The sequence below is a fragment of the Seriola dumerili genome, unplaced genomic scaffold, assembly GCF_002260705.1.
Source record: "Seriola dumerili isolate Sdu_G_001 unplaced genomic scaffold, Sdu_1.0 BDQW01000449.1, whole genome shotgun sequence".
In the NCBI taxonomy this organism is placed as follows: domain Eukaryota; kingdom Metazoa; phylum Chordata; class Actinopteri; order Carangiformes; family Carangidae; genus Seriola; species Seriola dumerili.
The window spans coordinates 7,710,951-7,732,618 of record NW_019174704.1 but is presented as its reverse complement, the minus strand read 5'-3'; the positions used below and the strand labels follow the sequence as shown (position 1 = coordinate 7,732,618).

The 21,668-nt window shown below is 38.6% G+C and overlaps 3 protein-coding genes across 4 annotated transcripts; 2 read left to right on the top strand and 1 right to left on the bottom strand.

The window, feature by feature from the left end:
- The first annotated feature begins 151 nt into the window (after nucleotides 1–151).
- Nucleotides 152–3,664, top strand: chmp1b (charged multivesicular body protein 1B). Its single transcript, XM_022762378.1, has 8 exons — nucleotides 152–319; nucleotides 1,844–1,941; nucleotides 2,037–2,183; nucleotides 2,318–2,386; nucleotides 2,466–2,573; nucleotides 2,673–2,716; nucleotides 3,162–3,234; nucleotides 3,530–3,664. Exons 1-8 carry the CDS (start codon nucleotides 304–306, stop codon nucleotides 3,572–3,574), a joined length of 600 nt encoding a protein of 199 aa, XP_022618099.1. The 5' UTR covers nucleotides 152–303; the 3' UTR covers nucleotides 3,575–3,664.
- Nucleotides 3,665–6,630: 2,966 nt separating this feature from the next.
- On the top strand, nucleotides 6,631–10,646 carry LOC111234619 (ras-related GTP-binding protein A). 2 transcript variants are annotated; one of them, XM_022762789.1, is made up of 10 exons: nucleotides 6,631–6,688; nucleotides 7,088–7,210; nucleotides 8,121–8,220; nucleotides 8,327–8,393; nucleotides 8,504–8,726; nucleotides 9,278–9,373; nucleotides 9,456–9,578; nucleotides 9,685–9,776; nucleotides 9,873–9,988; nucleotides 10,106–10,646. In XM_022762789.1, the coding sequence occupies exons 2-10, from the start codon at nucleotides 7,184–7,186 to the stop codon at nucleotides 10,207–10,209; spliced, it is 948 nt and encodes a 315-aa protein (XP_022618510.1). In that variant the 5' UTR covers nucleotides 6,631–6,688; nucleotides 7,088–7,183; the 3' UTR covers nucleotides 10,210–10,646. The 2 variants fall into 2 exon arrangements, with proteins under 2 accessions (XP_022618510.1, XP_022618509.1); XM_022762788.1 differs by having other exon boundaries at nucleotides 6,645–6,761.
- A 2,418-nt stretch (nucleotides 10,647–13,064) lies between these two features.
- Nucleotides 13,065–18,109, bottom strand: LOC111234560 (cyclic nucleotide-gated cation channel-like). Its single transcript, XM_022762708.1, has 6 exons — nucleotides 18,009–18,109; nucleotides 17,760–17,870; nucleotides 16,543–16,719; nucleotides 15,805–15,912; nucleotides 15,572–15,678; nucleotides 13,065–14,560 (listed from the first exon to the last, which is right to left on the bottom strand). Exons 1-6 carry the CDS (start codon nucleotides 18,107–18,109, stop codon nucleotides 13,065–13,067), a joined length of 2,100 nt encoding a protein of 699 aa, XP_022618429.1.
- Between the last annotated feature and the right edge of the window lie 3,559 nt (nucleotides 18,110–21,668).

Genomic DNA, 21,668 nt, shown 5'->3' with positions numbered 1-21,668 from the left:
AAAACGTTAGCAGTGCCGTGTTATAGTGTTAAAGGTTAGTTGTTTTTTCTTCTTCTGTTCATTCACATTTTGCTAGGGGGAGGGTGGCAGCTCCCTCGTGACGTCGAATGGAATACCGCCACCACGTGACAATGACGTTGTTCATATTTTGGTAAGACATCAGGAAGTGCGAGTGAAGGCGAAGACCGAAACCCAAAAGGCTGAAGTTTCACTGAAAACTTTAGCTTTATTTAACTGTCTTTTGTGGACTGTCCGTAAGGATTCGACCGAGTAACTGTTGGATTCGCGAGGAGCTAACTGAAGATGCCGAGCATGGAAAGTATCCTTTTAAAACAGTAATGAGAAGGGGAGGTGAGACTGTGGTGTAACGTCAATACGAAGGCTCAGAGAGCGACCACAGCACGGTAGTTTATGTCAAGGCTGGAGAGATTTATGTGTGTCAGACACATAAAACAATACTTAATAGGTTACATATCCACCAAAGGCACAGAAGTTGCATTATTGAATAACCTGGACACGTCTTAGCCAATTCCAGGCGTCGTTAAATAGGAGAGAGACGGGCTGAGGGCCTGGGAACCGTCGTTTGTAATGGCTGGAAATACCCAACACCTGAGACAGGGTGATACACACTGTAACCTCGCAGTCAGGGTGTTGTTTAATACTCTAAATAATAAAGGCAAGAACTGATGTGTTTTTTATCTGGTAATCCTATCATGACTGTCTATGATTTGACACACATGAAGGTTTCACAGGAACTGCAAAACATAGTCAAAGGGAAACTCCAATAAAACCAGTTACATAACCTTTATTCGTCACTGCAGGTATTTCATGTTGTAAATTGTAGCTATTTTTGAAGCCAATATTGAAATTAATATTTGGGAGTTTAAAGTTAAAAAATTGGGAGTTTTGGGAGGGTTTTTTGTTGTTGTTGCTAGTCTAGTCTATTAGTCTAGCTCTACTTTAAACCTGTTATGGTAAGATAGTAACAGGAACATACACCCAAGGTTGGCTTAATAAATCAAAGCAGACAGTTGTCCTAGACTCCTACACTCTTGGGGTGCCTAGAAAGCTCCAGGTTTAATATGGCAGATATTTTCTGGTAATTTTAATTAATTACAAATTTGTAGGGATGCTTCACCATGCTTCACCGATCCACCTGATACTGATTCAGATACCTGAACTTATGATATGAGACCAGTGCTCTCTCTCAGCCAAATTCACAATCTTTATACCTCATAGAGCACATGGAAATATTTTTTTATGCACATTAAACATGAGGCCTGATGTGACAGATTGTAACTGATGGCAGAAACATGGAATATTATAGTGACATTGACAGAGAAACTGTTTTAGTTTGAATTGGTTACATCATGTCTGATCCATCCACTTTATTTGATCAGCATTGCTGCCAAAAACAGTCTCTTGGATCCGATTTCAGAGGATAGCCATCTTACAGATTAGTGCAACGCTGCAAATTTGTCTAGTAATATGGTATGGACCACTCAAATAGAGTATAAACTGAAGTGATAGGGCATTAGGGCAACTTTTTTTTAATACTAAAAAAATGCTGCTTAAACAAGTTACCACAAACTAATTACTAAATGATGCATACACAGCTAATTTTTGTAGTATGGTCTTGACCAAACACATTTCCAACAGTTCTTACAGGATTTGAGTTGAGAAAACCAAGAGAACCACCACCATCTTCTCATGCCATGCTCACACAAAACAGTTATATTATATTTAAATTATATTCAAAGTTAAACACAGTAATTGAAGTGGTCATCCAAGGTTGCTTGTTGTTTTTGTTTGGACTTTGTTCTTCTTTAACCTCACATTTCAGAACATCTATTCAATTTAAAATTTGCTGCCAAAGAACTCCAAAGAAACTCCAAGAAATGTGACAAAGAGGAAAAAATAGAGAAGGCTAAAGTCAAGAAAGTAAGTTCCACTTTTGAAGCCAGTCATCAAGATAACACATTATGGGGGGCCTTGTCTGTGTCTTCCTGATGTCTTTTTGTCTGTGCCGTCTCTAGGCCATCCAGAAGGGGAATATGGAAGTGGCCAGGATCCATGCAGAGAACGCCATCAGACAGAAGAACCAGTCTGTGAACTTCCTGAGGATGAGCGCTCGGGTAGATGCGGTGGCAGCAAGGGTCCAAACTGCAGTTACAATGAACCAGGTACATTGAAAACAGGGTCACTGCAAACTGTTGTAGGCCTAGAAAATCTGTTACAGGCTAAAGATTAGCATTTCAGACTTAAGAAAGCTTGTTTTTTGTCATTTCTCTTTTAATGATGGTGTTTCTTTTCACAGGTCACAAAATCTATGGCTGGAGTGGTGAAAGGCATGGATGCCACTCTGAAGAGTATGAATCTGGAAAAGGTAGAGTGTTATTTACACATGAAAATAATATTGTCTTTTCTCTTTGAGTTATCAAACAATTCATTAACCTTTTTTCCAGATTTCAGCTCTCATGGACAAATTTGAACACCAGTTTGAAACTCTGGATGTTCAGACGGCCCAAATGGAGGACACCATGAGCAGCACAACAACACTCACGACACCACAGGTACGTCTTGGATCTACTCTCATAATATTTCTTGTTGTCTGACAATGATTTAAACACAAAGGCATTCACTGTATATCTAATGGCGAATGTGTTTTTCAGAATCAAGTGGAGTCATTACTGCATGAAATGGCAGATGAAGCAGGGTAAACTTTTCATTTTTTTTCTAAGTATTGTTTGTGAAATAATGTTAGTTCACTTATATTCCTAACACTAACATGCCTAACTAGCACTTACTATGCACTTTCAGTGCACTTCTTTACATGATCTCCTTGCACTTATTGAATAAATGTAACACCCAGTACTTACACCAAGGTCTCCGACTGCACTGAAGGTTTAGTGTTGTCCCTCACTTTTATGTCACTTTGGATAAAAGCATCTGCCAAATGAGTGAATATAAATGCATTTACACGGGGAATGCATTCACAGAGTACAGGCATAGATCAAAGTGTATATTGTGGTATATTTCAAAGAATTTCATAGACATATAAGGATTGATTTAGACAGCGTTATTCAGTATAGTGTAAACAACAACACTGTGTCTGTAGTCTGAAAGTAAGTTTTAAATGTTGCTGTGTGCATTATATTTAGACTTGACCTGAACATGGAGCTCCCTCAGGGACAGACAGGATCAGTGGGTACCAGCGTGGCCTCTGCAGAACAGGTACACTTGCTTTTCACAACATCCTTATTTTACAATCAGATAACATTTGGCACAGATAACCTTAAGTACACATAAAAACCTCACCACTGTTCCTGCTACATGAGCCTGATTACTTATAAAAAGTGTAAATTATAGGTTTAGTGAAAAAGACACAGGTTTTGTGTGATTCCAAAAAAGAGATTTAAACTGTATTTGTCAAAGACTTTTGCAAAAAGCCTGATGAAACATTTTCTCCAAATAACCCATGTACATCCTCCTCAACTATACCTCTCTCTTTGCTCTCTCTTATCCAAAGGATGAACTCTCTCAAAGGCTCGCCAAACTCAGAGATCAAATGTAAAGGACGGCAGTCATCCTTTACATTAGAGTATTTCAGGTGGACTAGCGCCATAATGCAGAGCGCAAAAAACACCTGTACACTACCTGAATATAATTCCCAAACACCTTTTGATTTACATCATGTCCTCTCCTCTCTTTACATCTCATGTGTCTCTCTTGAGGAGCTACTGTATCATTGTTTTTTTGTTTTTTGTTTTTTTGCCCTTGTTGGTTCTGTATTGATGATATACTCACAGCAATTACAATTATTCTTTGGACACCTTAAACTAACAAATGGGTATGGAAAATGTATGTATTTCTTAAGCATATATAATTATCAATAAAGAAGATCTAATTTAGCTTTATTTTTAATTATGCACACTTAAGAAGACCATACATTAAAATAATTTGGATTGCAGAAATTATTACCCTGTATATTATTTATAAACCAATTTCATATACTTACGGTGTTTGAGTTTAAGGCTTGGGATGATAGAATTCAGTTTTTGCATGATTGCAGAAAACATATATGCATTTTCTCTTCCTGGTATCAGAGTGTAAAAGACCTTCCCCCATACTGGTGATAGACTTCTTGAGTTGTTTTGTTGTATTTTACTTCTGACAAATATTTTAAGAAGATAGTGGATGATTAGCCCATATGTTTGTCTGATCATCTTAAGTGTTTTCACTGATTGTTTGGGAAGGGGTTACAGTTTGGAGATTAGATACAGAAAGTAAACAATAAAATTTTATAATACTTTTATCTCTTTGCCTTTTCAATGAATTTATCCTTTTCAGTAATTCCATATAAACATTTGTTCTGTCTGTTGTGAAATGTCTATTTTCTAAACACAAATTCACATAATGTATATCCTAGGCTCTATGACATCTCAGCAATTGCAGTGTGTTTTTCTGTTGTAGTATTGGCACATAAAACTGTTTGAGTGAAAAGGAGATGAAAGGTGTCATTAATCAACATTATGTAGGTACCAACATTTCTAGGTAAAAAAAAAAAAACTTAGACCCCAACAGCTGAGATTAAAAGTGCAGTCAGTATTGACTATTCATATCCTGTCTGAAATTTGATGCAAATACCTAAATATGTAATATGTTCTCTCCTTGCCTCAGTGTGAGATTTCCAAATGCAGATTATTTCTGACCACATCATTGCCAGTGATCTATTGCATTTTCTCCTTAACCCAAAGGAAACAAGTGGTCCAAATTGACTGCTCCCTCTCTCTATCCCCGTCTCCTGCTCTCTCTCTCTTACTTCAAAACAATCTTTGAATTTTCTGCTCCACTGCATGCAGATGAAATCAGAGATAATGCATCACTGTGGGCTTTAAAACGTGCATTTCTATTCAAGAAAAACACATCAGACTTCTCTTCGTCTGGATCATGTTTACTGAGAGAGATGTCATTTGCATGAGCTGCAGGGCAATGAGAATGCTGTTGTCATAGCCAGTTATTCAAGTATTTCATGATTACGGGAGTTATGTATTAATAAGCAGACTTTCTGTAATTAAGGACAGCCCTAGTAAACTGTATAGATAAAGTAGGAGAAATGTTTGCAAGTATGCAAAATCTTGCAGTGTTGATGAACTAGTGCGCATCATTTATTTCTCTGGTCTCTTCCTTTGACAGAATATTGCTCAAACAGCACATTTTGCTCCGAAGATGTAACCATAACATGTGCACAGAACCACATGTAAATGAGAATGCAAAGTCCATGGTTGTCTTAGTGTACAGTGAAGCCTTGCTGCTGCTGATCTGAATATTAACTGGTCATATACAACTCACACTTTTTATTTTATTAATTTAATTTAATTTACGTGTTCATTCATTCTCTCGTGATCACAGTAAGAAATGAAAACTCAACATTCGTGAGTTGGAAAAATACAGAGGTATGCTGTCACAACAATCAATATATTGCAATATATACTACCCTCGTGGAAGTGCTATCCACCGCATTTTGTGGGGTGCGCAGAATATTTTATTTTGAAAGTGTTTTCCGGACGTGGTAGTCACAGTGTGACGTTAGTGTTGACGATGTAGTGAGTTAATATGTAATCATGACTGCTCACTGCCCTCTGGTGGCTCCTGTCAGGAACTGCAGCACTGTATTAATTTCCGTATATTCATTAATACCAATATGTGAATGACATTAGTGTGGCTATCATGACTATTGTAATGTATTTGCGTTAAGTATCAATTGCAAGTTGGTTTGATCACTGTTTTCTCTTGTTCGCAGGCGTGATAGCAAAGTAACACTTCCTGTGCACCCTTTCAAAATAAATTGAAATGTGAAAAGAAAAAGAAAGACTTCTCTATGGAAGGCATCTGAGTGCCTTTAAAGGCGTATAACAGAAATATAATTTCTTTAAAAATAATATTAATAAAAGAATATGGATTTTTTTTTAACATTGAATTTTTTTCGTCCTGTCCTTTTTCTCGTTCAGCCAACAACTAAATTTGAATCGACAGTTGTATGCAGTATGCAGTTTTAAATTCAAATTCGTTAATATCTACTCAAGGTTAAGGTCTTCTGTTTTAGCGATTTTGGAGGCAGAGAGTTAAATGCCTTAGACATTACTCAGAGAATAAAAACCATGTGTTTTCTTTCTCTTCTTCCTCTTTGAAGTGTTAAAATAGTTTTAGTTTATCAACTGCCCTCACCTGAATTTTGATCTTTTTATAACCTTAATCTAACCATCCTGTCCTTTTTTTCGTTAAGCCAACGACTAAATTTGAATCGACAGTTGTATGCAGTATGCAGTTTTGAATTCAAATTCGTTAATATCTACTCAAACTAAAACTATTTTAACACTTCAAAGAGGAAGAGGAGAAAGAAAACACAGGGTTTTTATTCTCTGGGTAGTGTCTGTTAGGCATTTAACTCTCTGCCTCCAAAATCGTTAAAACAGGAGACTTCAACCTTATAACTGCCCTAACCTGAGTTTTGATCTTTTTATAACCTTAATCTAATCATAAATATGTAATCCGTCCGTGATCTTAGTGGTGAAAACAGCATAAGACCTGTCAGACAAAACTCAGGGCATAGAGCCGAAATCACTTCATGTGACTTTGTCGTAAACAGGAAGCAGCTGATCTTGACTTCACTGCCTGCTTCCACCAAGTAATGTGTACAACTGTATTCTTAAAACCAATTAAAAAACATAGTCTAAAGCTGCTTGAATATAAGTAACGGGGTAAGCAGACGATACACCGCTGAATTTTAACTTAGGTAGTTAGCCGTTTAGCCTGGCTAAGATACCTGACATGTATCTGGACTGTCTGTCGTGCTAGCTAAGTTAGCATTAGCTTAGGTGTTTATCCGGAACAGAGAAAATAGTTATAAATTAACATTAGTAAGGTGTTTATATATTCCTCTGTGTCTGCTAAGCTAACGATAAAGTTAAACATTTGGACTTGTCCATCATTTGAGAGTTCAAACGTATCCTCTGTAGTCACATGGTTTTCTGCTTCATCAGAGCTAAGTGGCAGCTAGGTGAAAATATTTGTGTCTGCTCCGCAGCTGAAGGAGAGGAAGGGGAGAGCTGCAACAGACACCGACTGAAGTCATCTGACCTGCAGCTCACTGAAATACTCTACACCGTGTCTGTTGAGGGGGATGTCAAGCACAGCAATGAAGAAAAAGGTGACGCAGCAGTAAAATCACTGGCTGTTTGTAACATCACAAGCAGTGGTGAAGTACATTTACTCATGTGCTCTACTTCAATACAGTACGGTTTCATGCTTCTAACCAGTCTTTCAAAATTATAAACATTTAGCTATTTTCCAATGCCCCAAAGTGATTCAGGAGGCTGTATTCATAAACATTCAAAAATGTACATGTTGATATGCAGTGTTTGGTATTTTAGTGTTTCAGTCCCTCAATAACCAAAAATCATGAGTCAAAGGGATTGCTCAACGATTGCTTGCCAGGACTTGTGATAACTTTGTAGGAAAGTTCTCACATCTTTTCTGCACTTTCAGCACAAATTACACATCATCAGTTTCATTCTCTAAATTAATTTTTTTCATTTTAAGCAGCCTGATGAGAAGTTTTACATACTATAATGACTTATTAGGCACAATTAAGATTCATTATCTTTAATGTGTCTGTTTTTGGCAAATCACTTAAATTCACTTAAAAGTTAAAGAAATGTGGTATTTCTTCACCAAAATTATGTTTATGACAGCATGGAGAATTATTTGAATCAAAATTTTACACTGTTGTGTGGAGATATAGATTTTACAGAGAATAAACAGAAATCAAAACAAAACAATGTACATACTTTTTGTCAAATATTTATCATACATGTAAGATCTTATGTACAAAACACAGAATCAGTTAATACAATATGGCACATTGTTTTACATTAAACAGTGTAAAGCTGTTGAAATTAGCTTCCTCTCCACTAGCTACAACATTCTAATGGAGTACTTTTACATCATGGATTTGCTGTTTTTCTTTAAGTCTGAATATTTCTTTGACTATCCTTCACACAAGTAGAGAGTATAGACAATTTTAGTGATTGTCAAATCTGTTGCATTTATGCTTTCAGGTGCTACTGATGGGAAAAAGTGGGTCTGGAAAGACCAGTATGAGATCAATCATCTTTGCCAATTACATAGCTCGAGACACACGCCGCCTTGGAGCTACAAGTAAGGGCACTGAAAGCAAAGGTGCCACATGAAGATGATACTTTGATCCCAAGTGTTTCTTTAATCTCATCTACAAAAATTCTTGTCATTCTTTTGTTCAATGAAGTTGACGTGGAGCACTCCCATGTACGCTTTCTTGGCAATCTGGTTCTAAACCTGTGGGACTGTGGAGGGTAAAGTACATCTCTCTTTTACTTGTTGTCAGGTTTGACAATTCAAAGTGTTTTACCAAATCTGATAAACCCCCGTTAAACACTGCTCTGTGCTCTTCTCTACACATCAGACAAGACACGTTCATGGAGAACTACTTCACCAGCCAGAGGGACAACATTTTCAGAAATGTAGAGGTGCTTATTTATGTATTTGATGTTGAGAGTCGCGAGCTGGAGAAAGACATGCATTACTACCAGTCGTGTCTGGAAGCCATCCTGCAGAACTCCCCTGATGCCAAAGTGTTCTGCCTCGTGCACAAAATGGACCTGGTGCAGGAAGACCAGAGGGATTTGGTGAGCTTTACCTGACATTTTATACATAATTCATGTGAAATGCTGTTCCTCTGTCACTTTCACATTGTTGCTTTCTTTGTCATGTCATGTTCACACACTCACCAGAAATCTTGCTGCTACTGTCCTCCTTTGGTGACTGTGGTGCCCTATAAGTATATTCAAGTAATTCTAGCTAAAAGTGATGGTTGTTATGAAAATGAGAATAATTTAATGAATTAATGAAAAAAGTAAATGAATAAAATAATAATGATGTTTTACCTTTTTACCTTTCTCACAAAAGTAATTCTTACATAGAAATAAGTTATCAATTGAAAGTGGTCACCCAGTCATGACACTGAGCAAAAATCAGTATCCCATAATATTATTCCTACAATTTAACAGCTGTCAATGATCTATCATTATCAATTAAAAATAAAATCATTACTTTAGTAAGTAGTTAATTTATGTATCCAATTGTTTTTGATGTTGGACTGCAGGAGAATAAAGCTAACTGCTTCATGTCCTTGGTTTCCTGTGACCCAATGACTTTACTGTGTTCACTGTCTTTACAGATCTTTAAGGAGCGTGAAGAAGATCTGAAGAGACTGTCCAGACCTTTGGCTTGCACGTGCTTCAGGACATCGATCTGGGACGAAACCCTGTATAAGGTTTTGAATCTGCTTGGCTGTATGTTGAATTGTTAGCTGATAAAGTGGATAGTCTAAGAAACATTTTTACTTGTCTTTGCAGGCCTGGTCTAGCATAGTGTACCAGCTCATCCCAAACGTCCAGCAGCTGGAGACAAACCTGAGAAATTTTGCACAGATCATTGAGGCAGATGAAGTTCTTCTGTTTGAGAGAGCCACCTTCCTGGTAAGAGCAACTGCTTCCTGTGGCATGACAGCTTCTGGGCAGAAAATCTGGATCTAGAAATGAAAGTCATTTCTTTCTTATTTTCCATGGTGCTTTGCAAATGCAGGTGATCTCTCACTATCAGTGCAAAGAGCAGCGCGATGCTCACCGGTTTGAGAAGATCAGTAACATTATTAAGCAGTTCAAACTCAGCTGTAGGTAAGTTCACTCTGCAAAAACATCACCTTTACTGCCCTATTCACCTGCAGCATTTTTATGATGTTTCTGATTTTTAAAAAAATATTTTTATTCCAGTAAACTTGCAGCCTCTTTCCAAAGCATGGAAGTGAGAAACTCCAACTTTGCGGCCTTCATTGACGTCTTCACCTCCAACACATATGTCATGGTCATCATGTCAGACCCATCCATTCGTAAGTAGTGAAGAGCCATTCTCTGCCTTGAGTGTATAGTTAAGAAACCAACTCAAAATAATAATAATAATGTTAATGATAATAGTAATAATAATGATCCATGTGTTTATTTTCTAGCATCTGCAGCCACTCTCATCAATATCCGTAATGCTAGGAAACACTTTGAGAAGTTGGAGCGGGTGGATGGACCCAAGCACAGCCTGCACATGCGAATGCGCTAGCTGGTGCATTTGTCCCAGTGGATACTCTCAGCCAATCAGTGCACAGACCACAGAAGGCATGTTGCGGCCTTCCACCTTGCCGATACATATGAGCAGCCCTGCACCGTTTCTCTATATTTTCACATTCAATCACAGTTATTACGAGAGAAATCATATTTTCTTTTGGTCTAATTTCTACAGTATCTTGAACAGTGATCCTTTCTGTTGAAATATTTGTCCTAACTTGATGCATTAAAGAAAAAATTTATAGTTGTGCTTATTATGGAGGCGGCTACCTTTGCTGTCACACTTTGTCATACACGGTAGATACATTCACTTCATGCAATGCGTGAATCCCCGTGATCGGGGGATGTTATCCCCAAATTTGATTTTCAGATGCAGTTTGTAAGCTGTTACTCTTTGACAGTACAAACAATATAGTTATATTCAAAAAAATATCATATGTGATGTGTTTTTTCTGCTTTTATATTTTGAAAGTCCTCACCACTTGATCCACATTTACAAAAACATCGTATTTATGGTGGTACATGTTATAAACAGATCTACATATTGGTACATATTTACTTCCTGTACAAACTATACTGCTTTGATAAGGTTCATGTTATTTCCTCTATTCACTACAATGCCCATGCACATAAGACCCTATTAACACTCTGCACCAGTTGTCCTGTACACATGGCACATGGTGGCAAAAGTTTCATGTGGTAGGGGGTTGGGACATGATAATGGGGTGCACCTGTTAAGCAAGCTGAATGGAACTGACAACAGTGTACGTGCAGATGGAGCAGCATGTTCATTTCAGTGAATTTAACATGACAGCTGCATGTAGTGCAAAGTGAATGTCCTATGTTGGTACTGTATATAAGTATTACTCTGCAACATTAAATATTCACAACTACATAAGCAACAATTAAGGTTATAAACATCTCCAGGTATTTATTGAGAATTTAACACCCAACAACTCATCTAATCTACCTTATCAGGACTTTTTGGGATTGGTTTGAGCTCAACACGTGTCATCAGATTGTGATTCAAATGTTGCTAAATTCTGATTGGTGCACGGAAATACATGACATCACTGCTTGCCAAATCTCATTGGACTGTTGGCAAACACTATTCTTAACATAAAGGATCTGGCTCCAAGATTATATAGATTCCTGTTGAATCCAATCCGTAAAAAGGCTGACAATATGTATCAGTGAAATACCCATGAAACACTCAAACTGAGCTGTTGCTGTGCTGCTTAAATCACCAGTGAAGGGCTGCGTTTCTTCAGTCTTTTGAGATAAACTGCTGTGATTGGTCGAGTGTTTTGTTATTGTCCCTTAATTTGATAGATTAGTATGAGTTAATACTTCTTTTTATTTCAAGACTGATCTATATTCAATAATGTGTTGCGCCCAGACAGCCAGACTAAATGTTGTGCCATTCAGCCACCACACATATCTAACACATATCTGATTTCTGTGATTTGAGGGACAAAATTGGTTGTAAAATGAAAGATTTTTACAAATCTAGATTACAAAAAAATAATTGTTTCAACCCCATTTCAATTATATTTTTCAATTAAGTCGACTCTTGCATAAAAATATAGGATTACATTACATGTAACAATGGTGATATGTGACCTGGAAGTCTAAAAACATTAAACTTTTCAATCAAATGTAGCCCATATATAGATTATATATTTTATCTCATACTAAGGTTATATTTAGGCCAAGATAGCAATCTTCATGTGCTGCTGACAAAACATTTAATATTTGAGTCTATCAGGAGCTATATCTGTCATGTGTTTTTAATGTCGTACAAAAGCGAGACCAATGCATTAACCAGCTTACAGAAGGTAACTTTAGCCCACCCGCTCCTTCAGGGACTGCAGGGAATATGCACTCATTACCTCCTGCCTCTTTATTATAGGCAGCTCTGCTGCAGAAGCATTGTTCCAGCTCTGCTTATCATCACTGCTCATGTGGTTGACTTGTATCCTGGAATGTTGAGGCTGAATAACTGGAAAATCCCCGGCCCCTCAATTCACAGTGTGTAATAGAGATAGGAGAAACTAATTGTAAACTAAGACAAAGCACCTTACTTGTTTTAATAAAAGACTAGCAAATAAAATTTCACACAATTGAAGCCCATTTGCAGCACAACTGAAAAATATAAACAACTGCAAATTGCAAGTGAGTCACTTCATGACAGTTTAAAACCATTTTCAATGCAAAAACTCCCCTTAAATGTCCCACAAAGCCAAAATGTCAAAAGATTGTTATGATAATCATCTTAGTGTGTCTGATTCAGATCCAACATGGAAAATAAGGACACTGGAAAATAATTGTTTGTGTATGTGAACCCAGCAATCACCTTCAACCAACTCTCCTTGGACTTTTTTCCCAGGAGGGGCAGCAAGGGAGGAGGTGTACAGGGCGAGAGCACAATATATTTCAAGAGAACCGAATCCCTCCACTGATGCAACCCAACACAAGATGTTTACGAGTGACCCAACAACTATAACAACCAGCAATTTAAACTTGTACTCTAGCTTTTATTTTTCTTCTCATGTGTGTTTACCATACCTTGATTAAGCATCTTCAGGAAAGAAACCTTAAAGCCACAATTTAAACACATTCATCTAGCTGGTTTTGGCACAGTCAAGAACCCAAAGACTGCATGGGCACAGCAGTGTTGTCAGCTTTCTTTTCTTGTTTATTGACATGCAGACGTCTCTTTACACTCAGCTAAACTGACAAAACATTCTCTCAATGGAAGTTAAAAAGGGTGTCATGAAGTTTTCCTACACTTTTAATGAGTCTGTATCAAAGTACTTCAGGAAATCTAAAAATCTCTCGGTGAGACCGTTAATGTTTTGATGTTGTTGTGCTCTTCCTGTCCTCCATCTGCACATTATTCCGATGAGGAGAGCCGTTTATACCAGCGACAGGCACAGGGTCTGTTTCATTGACCGTCTCTTCATATGCATCCATGTCATGGTTTGCATCTGCTCCACAGTCCATGTGGTCCAGCTGCCGCTCCAGAAGAGTGATGCGCCGCTTCAGCTGTTGCTGAGTGTGTGTGTATTCATTAAGTAGACGGGAAAAACGAGTCTGAAGTGTGTCCAGAGAGGACTCCAGCCTCTCGACCTTCTCCTCTGTGTCTTCTTTCTGCAGCCCGCCACTCTCTACATTCTCGTCCAACAGACCCTCCTTCATCAGGATCTCCCGGCCCCTCTCCTCTAGCACAGTCTTAGCATCTGGATACTCGGTCACCGCCTCCATCAAGTCGTCCTTAGAGAGGCAGAAGAGATCAGAGTAACCCAAGCTGCGTATGTTGGCTGTCCGACGATTTCCCATTTTACTACCTTTTATGTTCAGAATGCTGATTTCCCCGAAGCAGCTGCCAGCGGTGAGGAGAGCGTACTGTGTGACACCGTCATCAGCCACCACAGCCAGCTTCCCCTCCTTAATAATGTACATCTCCTTACCTATGTCCCCTTTTCTGCAGATGTAATCTCCTGGACTGAAGACCTGTGGTCGTAGTTTGAGTACAAGCTCCACCAGCAGTCCTGCCTCACAATCTTGAAAAATGCGCACTTTCTTCAGGGTCTCCAGGTGTACATTGATAGCAATCTCAGCCCGCAGTTTGTTTGGCAAGTTCTTCAACACCTCCTGCTCATCTACTGCTTTCTTGTTTGTCCAGAGGTAATCAAACCATTTAATGACCCTCGTCTCCAGTTCTCTGCTGACTTTTCGGAAGTGCATGTAGTGTTTGATAGCATCGATCCGGGCTTGAAACTCAGCACGGGTTGCATTCATGTTGGCAATCATAGAGCCAACGTTTCCCACAATTGTGGCAAAGATCAGCACCCCAACAAGAAAATCGAAGACCACAAATAGGTACTCTTCATCTCGCACAGGTGCAGGCATCTCTCCAATGGTGGTAAGAGTAAGAGTCGACCAGTACAGACAGTAGACGTAACTCCGAGTCAGGGATGCGTACTCAGGCTTGGAGGTGTTTGGGAATACCCACGTGTCCGAGCCAAATCCCAAAGACTTGGATATAGCGTAGTAGATGCAGGCATTCCAGTGAATGATGACCAGGATGTAGAGCACCAAGTTGCAGATGCGGAAGATGTTGGGGTAGTTGGTGCGCGTCTCTGTGCGGTCAAAGAATTCAAACATGCGTGGGAAGCGCAGCAGACGGTTAAACCTGAGCTGTGGCGTGTGGATGCCAGTGGAGATGTAGGCCAGGTCAGTGGGCAGGATGGACACCACGTCCAGCTTGAACTGCAATGTACGGACGTAGCTGTCTCTTAGCTTGGCGTGGTCCTTCACCAGCAAACCTTGTTCCAGGAACCCTGAGAAAAGACAGATTGAGCACAAATTCAGTTGAGCAGTGATGCCTCATCTCAGCTCACTGCTGTTCTTTATCTCTGAAAATCAGTTCATGTCATGAGATGAAGCTGTACTGTGGAAATTTTATATCAACAAAGGATCAGATTACAGTGTATGAAAAGTATGACTTGTAGTGACAAACTTTCAGGGTTTTTATCATCTCACCCTTTTTAGCTGCTTTTGTCTCATTGTTTTGGTATGGTTACTCTCATTTACTTTGTTTCCAGCAGCAGCAGGCACCTGATTTTAGTGAAAAAATATCTGCTAACTTAAGTTAGTGGAAACCAGAAAAGAGCTAAAGGAGAGTGAATATCAGACTTCTATTTGCCATGCACACAGAAACATGACCCACAATAAATGCTGATGTTGCTCTGTGTCTGCTGGGTGTGTAAATTGGCAACTATTTGCTTAGAACCTTCTAGGTGATAAAATGTCAGTGTTGTATTTATACTTTGTTCTGCTCTCCATTGAATAAAAGAATCATTTAATGCAGCTTTAAACATTTTATGTGCTTGTAGTTTGTGCTCGCTTATGTGTTCTGTTGTCGATGATAATAAGTCCAAATGACACAAGTAGTTTAAGGACAACTCACCTCACCTGCCTTAATTAATATTACAAATATAATACAATATAAGCCAGTGTTGCCTTTGACTTTGTGCTTCTGGATATCCTGTGACCTGGGTGCAAATGTAAATCATGCCAATTGTATAATACGGAGGGGAATCGTTCTGCATTGTGTTGTAACAGCATTTCAAATGTTACCAAACACTGAATCTTTTAGGTATTGGGCTGAGAGCGACATACACAATGCCAACCACAACAGGATTGTCACATTTTTCAACAAACAGTAACATATACCATCAGAATAATTTGAAAGATATCACCTTTAATCACATAAGATGTTTACACATAGGGTCTTTAAGGCTTAGCACTGCATTGTGTCTTGATGCCAGAAGCCATATTTCATAGGTTACCTGTGCGAAGTCGGACACAAGTGTCCATAATGTATACAGTGTCAGAGAGGTAGTCCAACACCAGCCAGCAGATGTAATTGCCCACCTGTAACTTGTCAAAGCATGCCCTGTGGATAGAAAAAGAAAAATGATTTACTTAGCCTAATAAGTGGACACTACATCCGTTCACTACATCCATCATCAGTCTCCGGAGGCTGCAGGGCCGAAACAGATGACGACTGTGGGGTTATTACCTTGCAACAACAAGGAACAGGTTGTACAGCACTGCTGTGGCAATGACAAATAACCAACGGTAGTAGGCGTTATCGGATGGGGACACCACAAACAAATCCCACTTTTTCCTGAAAACATAGAGAGATCGCAGATAATACACTCAGATAAAACTACGGCTTATAATTCTATAAAGTAGTACATGTTACTGTGAAGATATGCAGAAAATAGAAGCAGTTGCAAGATATAAGGCAATGCAAAACAATACCTCCACAATAAATACTATGATTCAAACAGTGTATTGTATGTATGTAAACAGTCATTTTTAAGGCTTTGGGGTTGTTGTCTTCTAATGTATTATGTTGGAAGTCCAACTTCTTTTCCTGACATAGCAAAGCAAAAAATCATCACAGAATTGAATCAGCACCTCAAGTAGGACCTGTCTATGAACTTAATGGGACAGTTGGAAGCTTAATTTTTGCCCTGAAGCCCCAAGTGCTCATCCGATTTGCTCAAGTGTAACTCTGTTGTGACTGCTGGGATAAATTTACCCTGAAACCTAAACATGCCCTAAGCTTGTGTGCTGATTAGGTGCCTTGTAACTCTTGTGGTATAAACAATATTTAACTTTTTTTTTTTTTTCAAAAAGGTAGTATTCATTAGTGTTTTGGTTTCTCAATTTTACTGGTCATCCAGTGTTATGTAATGTAATGTGTTCATCAAAGCCCATAGTCATGGTTCAAGGTGGCAGGAAGGCATACTTAAAGATCCCTTTAGCATTGTTGCCGTTGGCATCTGGTTGTGTGTTGCTGATGCGGCTGGGGGCTGTTCTCAGCTCAGGGCCACGGAAGCGCTCCAGGAAGGAGTCTGGCCGCTCCTCCTCCTCCAGCAGACTCCTGTGTGCCCATTCCCTCAGCCTAACCACCAGGCTCACCAGTCTGACACACACACATGAGGAACAGACACACAATCTCATTAAAAATTAAACTTCATATGTGAATTGATGTTTCAGTCAAAACAACTTGTAACACTTGTGTTAAAGTACCAGGATACATGAAAACAATGACAGTGATACAAAAGGCACACATCTTGAAGGAGCTGTACAATGATTCAGACCCAGGTTAAAAAACATCAAATGAATAGTTATTAATGTACAGCAACATCAGAGAGAGGACTGGCAGTCTCACCAGGTCGGGTAAAACACACTGACAGTGGGGCAAGTGAATGGGTGATGAAAAAAAATTCCCGACATGTCCCATCAGGAAACTAAAATAGACGACTGTAAGATTTATCTGTGATATCCTATTTTTGACTGAGAGAAATCAGGTTTATTGAAAATATTGAGAAACCAATACCATTTAGCTTGACTGCACTCTCACTAGTTCAAACGATTCTACAAGTTATGTTTAAAATGGTACAAGTAAGCTTTAATTTATTCAATTATTTGGGAAAACGTCCCTCAAGAAAAGATCCATTATCTTGGCATCAAGGAATTTCTCAGAGTGTGAAATTGAATATATGCTCTTGCTATAAAATATTTAGATTTCTACAAATTGTTTAATCCTCCAGTGAGTATTGAGCTCTTTCTATAAACAAATGAAAAATTTTAGAATTTTAGTCTATACACTTTCTTAAACTCTCTGGATTCACAACTGATCTCATTGGTTTCTATGAAGTTATTGTACTTTTTTGTCAAGATTCTGGGAAACAAACAACTTAAAGTACATCAAGAAGAAGTTTTACACATTGACAAAACAAGATGGAAAATGTTTTCTCTGTTTTCATGGTCCTGCTACAACATTATGATCATCATCATTTTTCTGTACAAATTTCAAACTTTGTCTGCAGAAACAGTTGTGGGCTATTTTTAAAAAGTAAGAGAACCTTTGCTTGAAACAATAATGCATCAGTGGCAGTCAGTTTCTGAAAGATTTGTGAAGGAGGCGGATGGGCCACAGCTGGGCTGTCACAGTTTTACCTTGAGATAGCGCCACTCCTTTGAAAAGAATTTCTGGAATTGCCTCTGTGAGCGCCGAGAGCGGCGATTCTCTGTAGCTCTGAAGAAGTGTCATCACAGTCAGATGGCACCCTGGGAGGAACAGAGAGAAAATACACCAACAAACATACATATGACATTTCCCTTTTTTGTAAATTACATGGTTTACTTCTCTCGAACAAACCTCTGAGACAAGTACATAAAAACAAATGACTGAATTGTTCTCATCACCTGCTGAGAATACTCTCAGCTCTCTCGATCTCCTCCTCCAAGGTGGTCTTCACCGACAGATTGTGGGGTGACCGTTCTCTCTCTGCCGCCTGGCCGGTCATCTTCAGCTCTGACAGTGTGGATAAACACTCATATTAAAGACATTTTTGTAGCTGTCAGTTCAATATGACTGGGAGAGTTGAACAATGTTTGGAGTTGGCTTTTCATGCAGTTACACTGTGGCAGGAGAAGAAAGTGTTTATAGTTCACAGGGAGCCTCAGTGTATATGGTGCATATGACAGATTATAGTCAGGGGACAGGGGACAACTGGGACTGTCTGCCACAGTCCCTTAACTGGCCCATCACACAGCAGGTGGTTGCTGTGGTGACTGAAGCAACTGCAAGAGAAACTCAGTGCAGTTACATGCAGATGCTGCATTGTTTTAAATACAGTTTCAGGTGGTGGAAATTCACCATCCACAAAGAGTAGCATCCCCCACCCCCCGAAAACATGAGGGCAGTGACACACTTCCTCCCTGAGCAGCACAGACAGGTGACGGGGTGTTTAGATGACTGTTACCATTGTGTGACTAATTGGTGGATCATTAACGAAAACACACACATGGTTGGTCTGAAGCTCTGTGGCTCAGTGAGCCAATCAGCTTCTCTCCCTCAGGAGCCACATCACTTAGGAAACCAAGGTGTATGTGTTATAACTACCCGACAGCTGCTGGGTGAAATAAATGGAGGGTGCAAAAACTGGTAATTCACCCTTAAATTGATTCAGATATTACTTATACTATTTAATACTGTAAGTGCAGCCTGAAAAAGCTGTTTTTATTTACTTTTATTTTGGTAACACTTTATTTTATCGTTCCATATTTCCCAAGGAAGTTTCCCAGAACATTGCAATTTTGTACAAATTATAGGAGTTAATTCCAATGTATTGCTTGTGTCATCTAGATATTTGACTATAAGCAGGCAAACAATTTAACATACGTGAAGAATGAGTTGTCAATAATAAATGAGAAATTAATAAATATTTATTTTGGTTTGAATTCATTTTTCTTTCTTGAAAATTCTATTTTCTCTATCACAAATACCAAATCATCATTACAGTGATTAGTATGAAACTCTCTAGGACATTATAGACTCTATAAATTCCAATGACATGGTGGAAACACATTTTATTTACAATTGCAAATAAATATTAACTTGAATTGAGTAATAGATAATAAGACAGAGCTTATGGTTGTTTCACTTGAAACACACAGTACTGTAAATACCAAATGAATCTTAGTTTTACGTACCAAAATACTGTTAAATTCATAATATATCTCTACAGAAAGAAACTCATTACTTGTAATTGACTTTCATTTTTAACAAAAGAAGCATTGGGATCTTAATAAAATGTATATGCTACCAAAAAAGACAAAAGAAAATCATGGAAAATACATCAGATCACACAGATCCTTATTCTTACCTTTACTTTTGTTCAGTTACTCAAATAAACTCCTTATGGTGACTTTACACAGACACACCCAGAGCAACTCTCTCTCAGCCAATCCATCCTCAGTGAGATCCTCAGTGTTATGAGAGGAAAAACCAAACTGCATTCAATGCTCCTAAAAAAAAAACCCAATCACAAGTCCTGTTTTCGCAACATTTTCTGTGAGCCTCTGCTTGAAGTGTGTTCCCCTCTTCCCACCAGGTGTGTAAATTCAGATGGAGCAGCTACATGTGGGAGGCTGGTAGGATGGGAGATGCAGGGCGGGGAAATCCTTGAAATGTTAAGAGCCCAGATGTCAGCTTTAGACGGAGGAATCTTCTGGGACAACCTCTTGGTGGTGCCTCTCCTCCGCTTGTCTCAGGGAGAATAGTGAGTAACAGCACAAAGCAATCAGGAAATTCAGCAGGTTATCCTATTGATGTGTGGTTATTTTTCTTTATAAACCTTGTATTTCAATGAATTCAGCTTGTTTATTATTTTGGTCAGTTCTTCACCTTATATGATATTTATGTCAGGCTATTTATTTGACATTTCTTTAAAAAACAATACCACTATTTTTTACTATTCATCTTCATTTGACAGAGATAGAGATAGCGGGGCAGATAGGCAAAACAATTGTGCATTTTATGACTAAAGCATGAAAGGTTCCGCAAATAATCTACATACCTCAAGGTTTTATTTCAGATGGAGGCAATTTATATCTGAGCTCTGGTGACCTTGAGAGTCATTGACCTCAGCGTTGCATTTTTCCAGTCTTTGCACCATTTCTCCACTATAATCATGTATATCTTTATCAAAATTGAATAAAGATGCGTATTTGCTGCTGTGGCCATGTAACATAATTTTGCATAGAGCACCAATTTTGCACGGGGACTGCAGACCGCAACGTTTCCAGGTGTTAAGGTAGCTATAGCTTGTTAAAAACACTGACAACTTCTGTTGTGTGTTCTATGTAATCACATAACTAGCTAGCACATTAGCGAACACTCTAATCAGAAGCTAGCATGCTAGTTTGGTCTGGACCAGACTCATTACTCCAGGTGGCTCTGCCGTGTCCCAGAGGTCACATCTGAAATGCCTCCATGTCTGAAAATACACTTCATGGTTTATAGAAGCAGTAGTGAAAGTTTTACGCTTTAGTCATAAAATGCACAATAACCTTCCATATACAAGCTTATCAACTGCACTAAGACTGTAGTTACTAGTTACTTTTCAATTTAAAAATATGAGGCCAAAAGAAGTGAAATTATCCAATATTTCATAAAAAGAACAAAGATTAGACAAAAGATGAATTTTGTTTTTTTCTTATTTCCTTCCTTTTGGAAGAGGCCCTACCCCTGGCTTGATATTTTGTGCAGCATTAGTTTATTTACAGTAACCTGTCATCGATTTTTTCATTATTTCCAGATTGGATATGAGACTTGGACTGGTCGTTGTCCGATCTTCCTCTCTCCTCTGTTTAAAGGTCTCCTGTTGAAAAACTTTTTATCCAACTCCACAGACACACTCTCTAGTGCAAATGGTGCTAGAAAATCCACAAGATGAAGGCCTCTGAAGACAACCTCTTCATCATCCAGCTTTCTGACAGAGCCTGTTAGTCTCTGCTTTAATCAGGTCCTTGGAAAACTTGAAGACGGGAGACTTGCTGAGAAACTCTTTAGGGACTGGAGCCCAAAGGACTGACTCAGACCAGTGAACAGTAAACTACAATCTGCCACTGCTATCCCTGTTGGACTACAAGTGTTGGTGGACTGTAAAGAAAATCATGTCTGTTAACACTGACGAAGAGCCATCAATACACAGCTCAGATTCTCCTCAGTATTCCCATCTGGTTACATTCAAATCCCAATGTATTATTCATCTACAACAAGTTTTTGCCAGTTTTTTATAATCCATGTTTAAAGTCCATTTAAATGTTCATAGAAATCTTACATTATTGGGCTCAGTCCTGGCACATTTCCTCTTGGGTAGACTTAACCAGGCAGGAGAGAGGGGAAATACAAACAACAATAAATATATATTTTTATGATGTGCAATTTAAAACAGGTAGTGTGTTTTACAATGAGAAAGAGGGAAGAACATAAAAGCATGAGGGCAGTAACAATAACAGAGCATGTGATAAGAGAAAGGAGAAGCAGAGAGCTGTAAAAACAAAAAGAGGTAAAAGCTC

Bases quoted from the DNA above. Each gene is read 5' to 3' on its own strand.
- LOC111234619 (XM_022762789.1), top strand. From the start codon at position 7,184: ATGTCAAGCACAGCAATGAAGAAAAAG. The intron at 8,221-8,326 runs GTAAGGGCACTG...TGTTCAATGAAG, and splicing joins ACGCCGCCTTGGAGCTACAA to TTGACGTGGAGCACTCCCAT. The intron at 9,989-10,105 runs GTAAGTAGTGAA...TTTATTTTCTAG, and splicing joins CATGTCAGACCCATCCATTC to CATCTGCAGCCACTCTCATC.
- chmp1b (XM_022762378.1), top strand. The intron at 2,387-2,465 runs GTAGAGTGTTAT...CCTTTTTTCCAG, and splicing joins AGAGTATGAATCTGGAAAAG to ATTTCAGCTCTCATGGACAA. The intron at 2,717-3,161 runs GTAAACTTTTCA...CATTATATTTAG, and splicing joins GAAATGGCAGATGAAGCAGG to ACTTGACCTGAACATGGAGC.
- LOC111234560 (XM_022762708.1), bottom strand. From the start codon at position 18,109: ATGACCGGCCAGGCGGCAGAGAGAGAACGGTCACCCCACAATCTGTCG. The intron at 17,871-18,008 runs GTGATGAGAACA...TGTTCCTCCCAG, and splicing joins GCTGAGAGTATTCTCAGCAG to GGTGCCATCTGACTGTGATG. The intron at 15,679-15,804 runs GTAATAACCCCA...TTCTATCCACAG, and splicing joins CTGTTCCTTGTTGTTGCAAG to GGCATGCTTTGACAAGTTAC.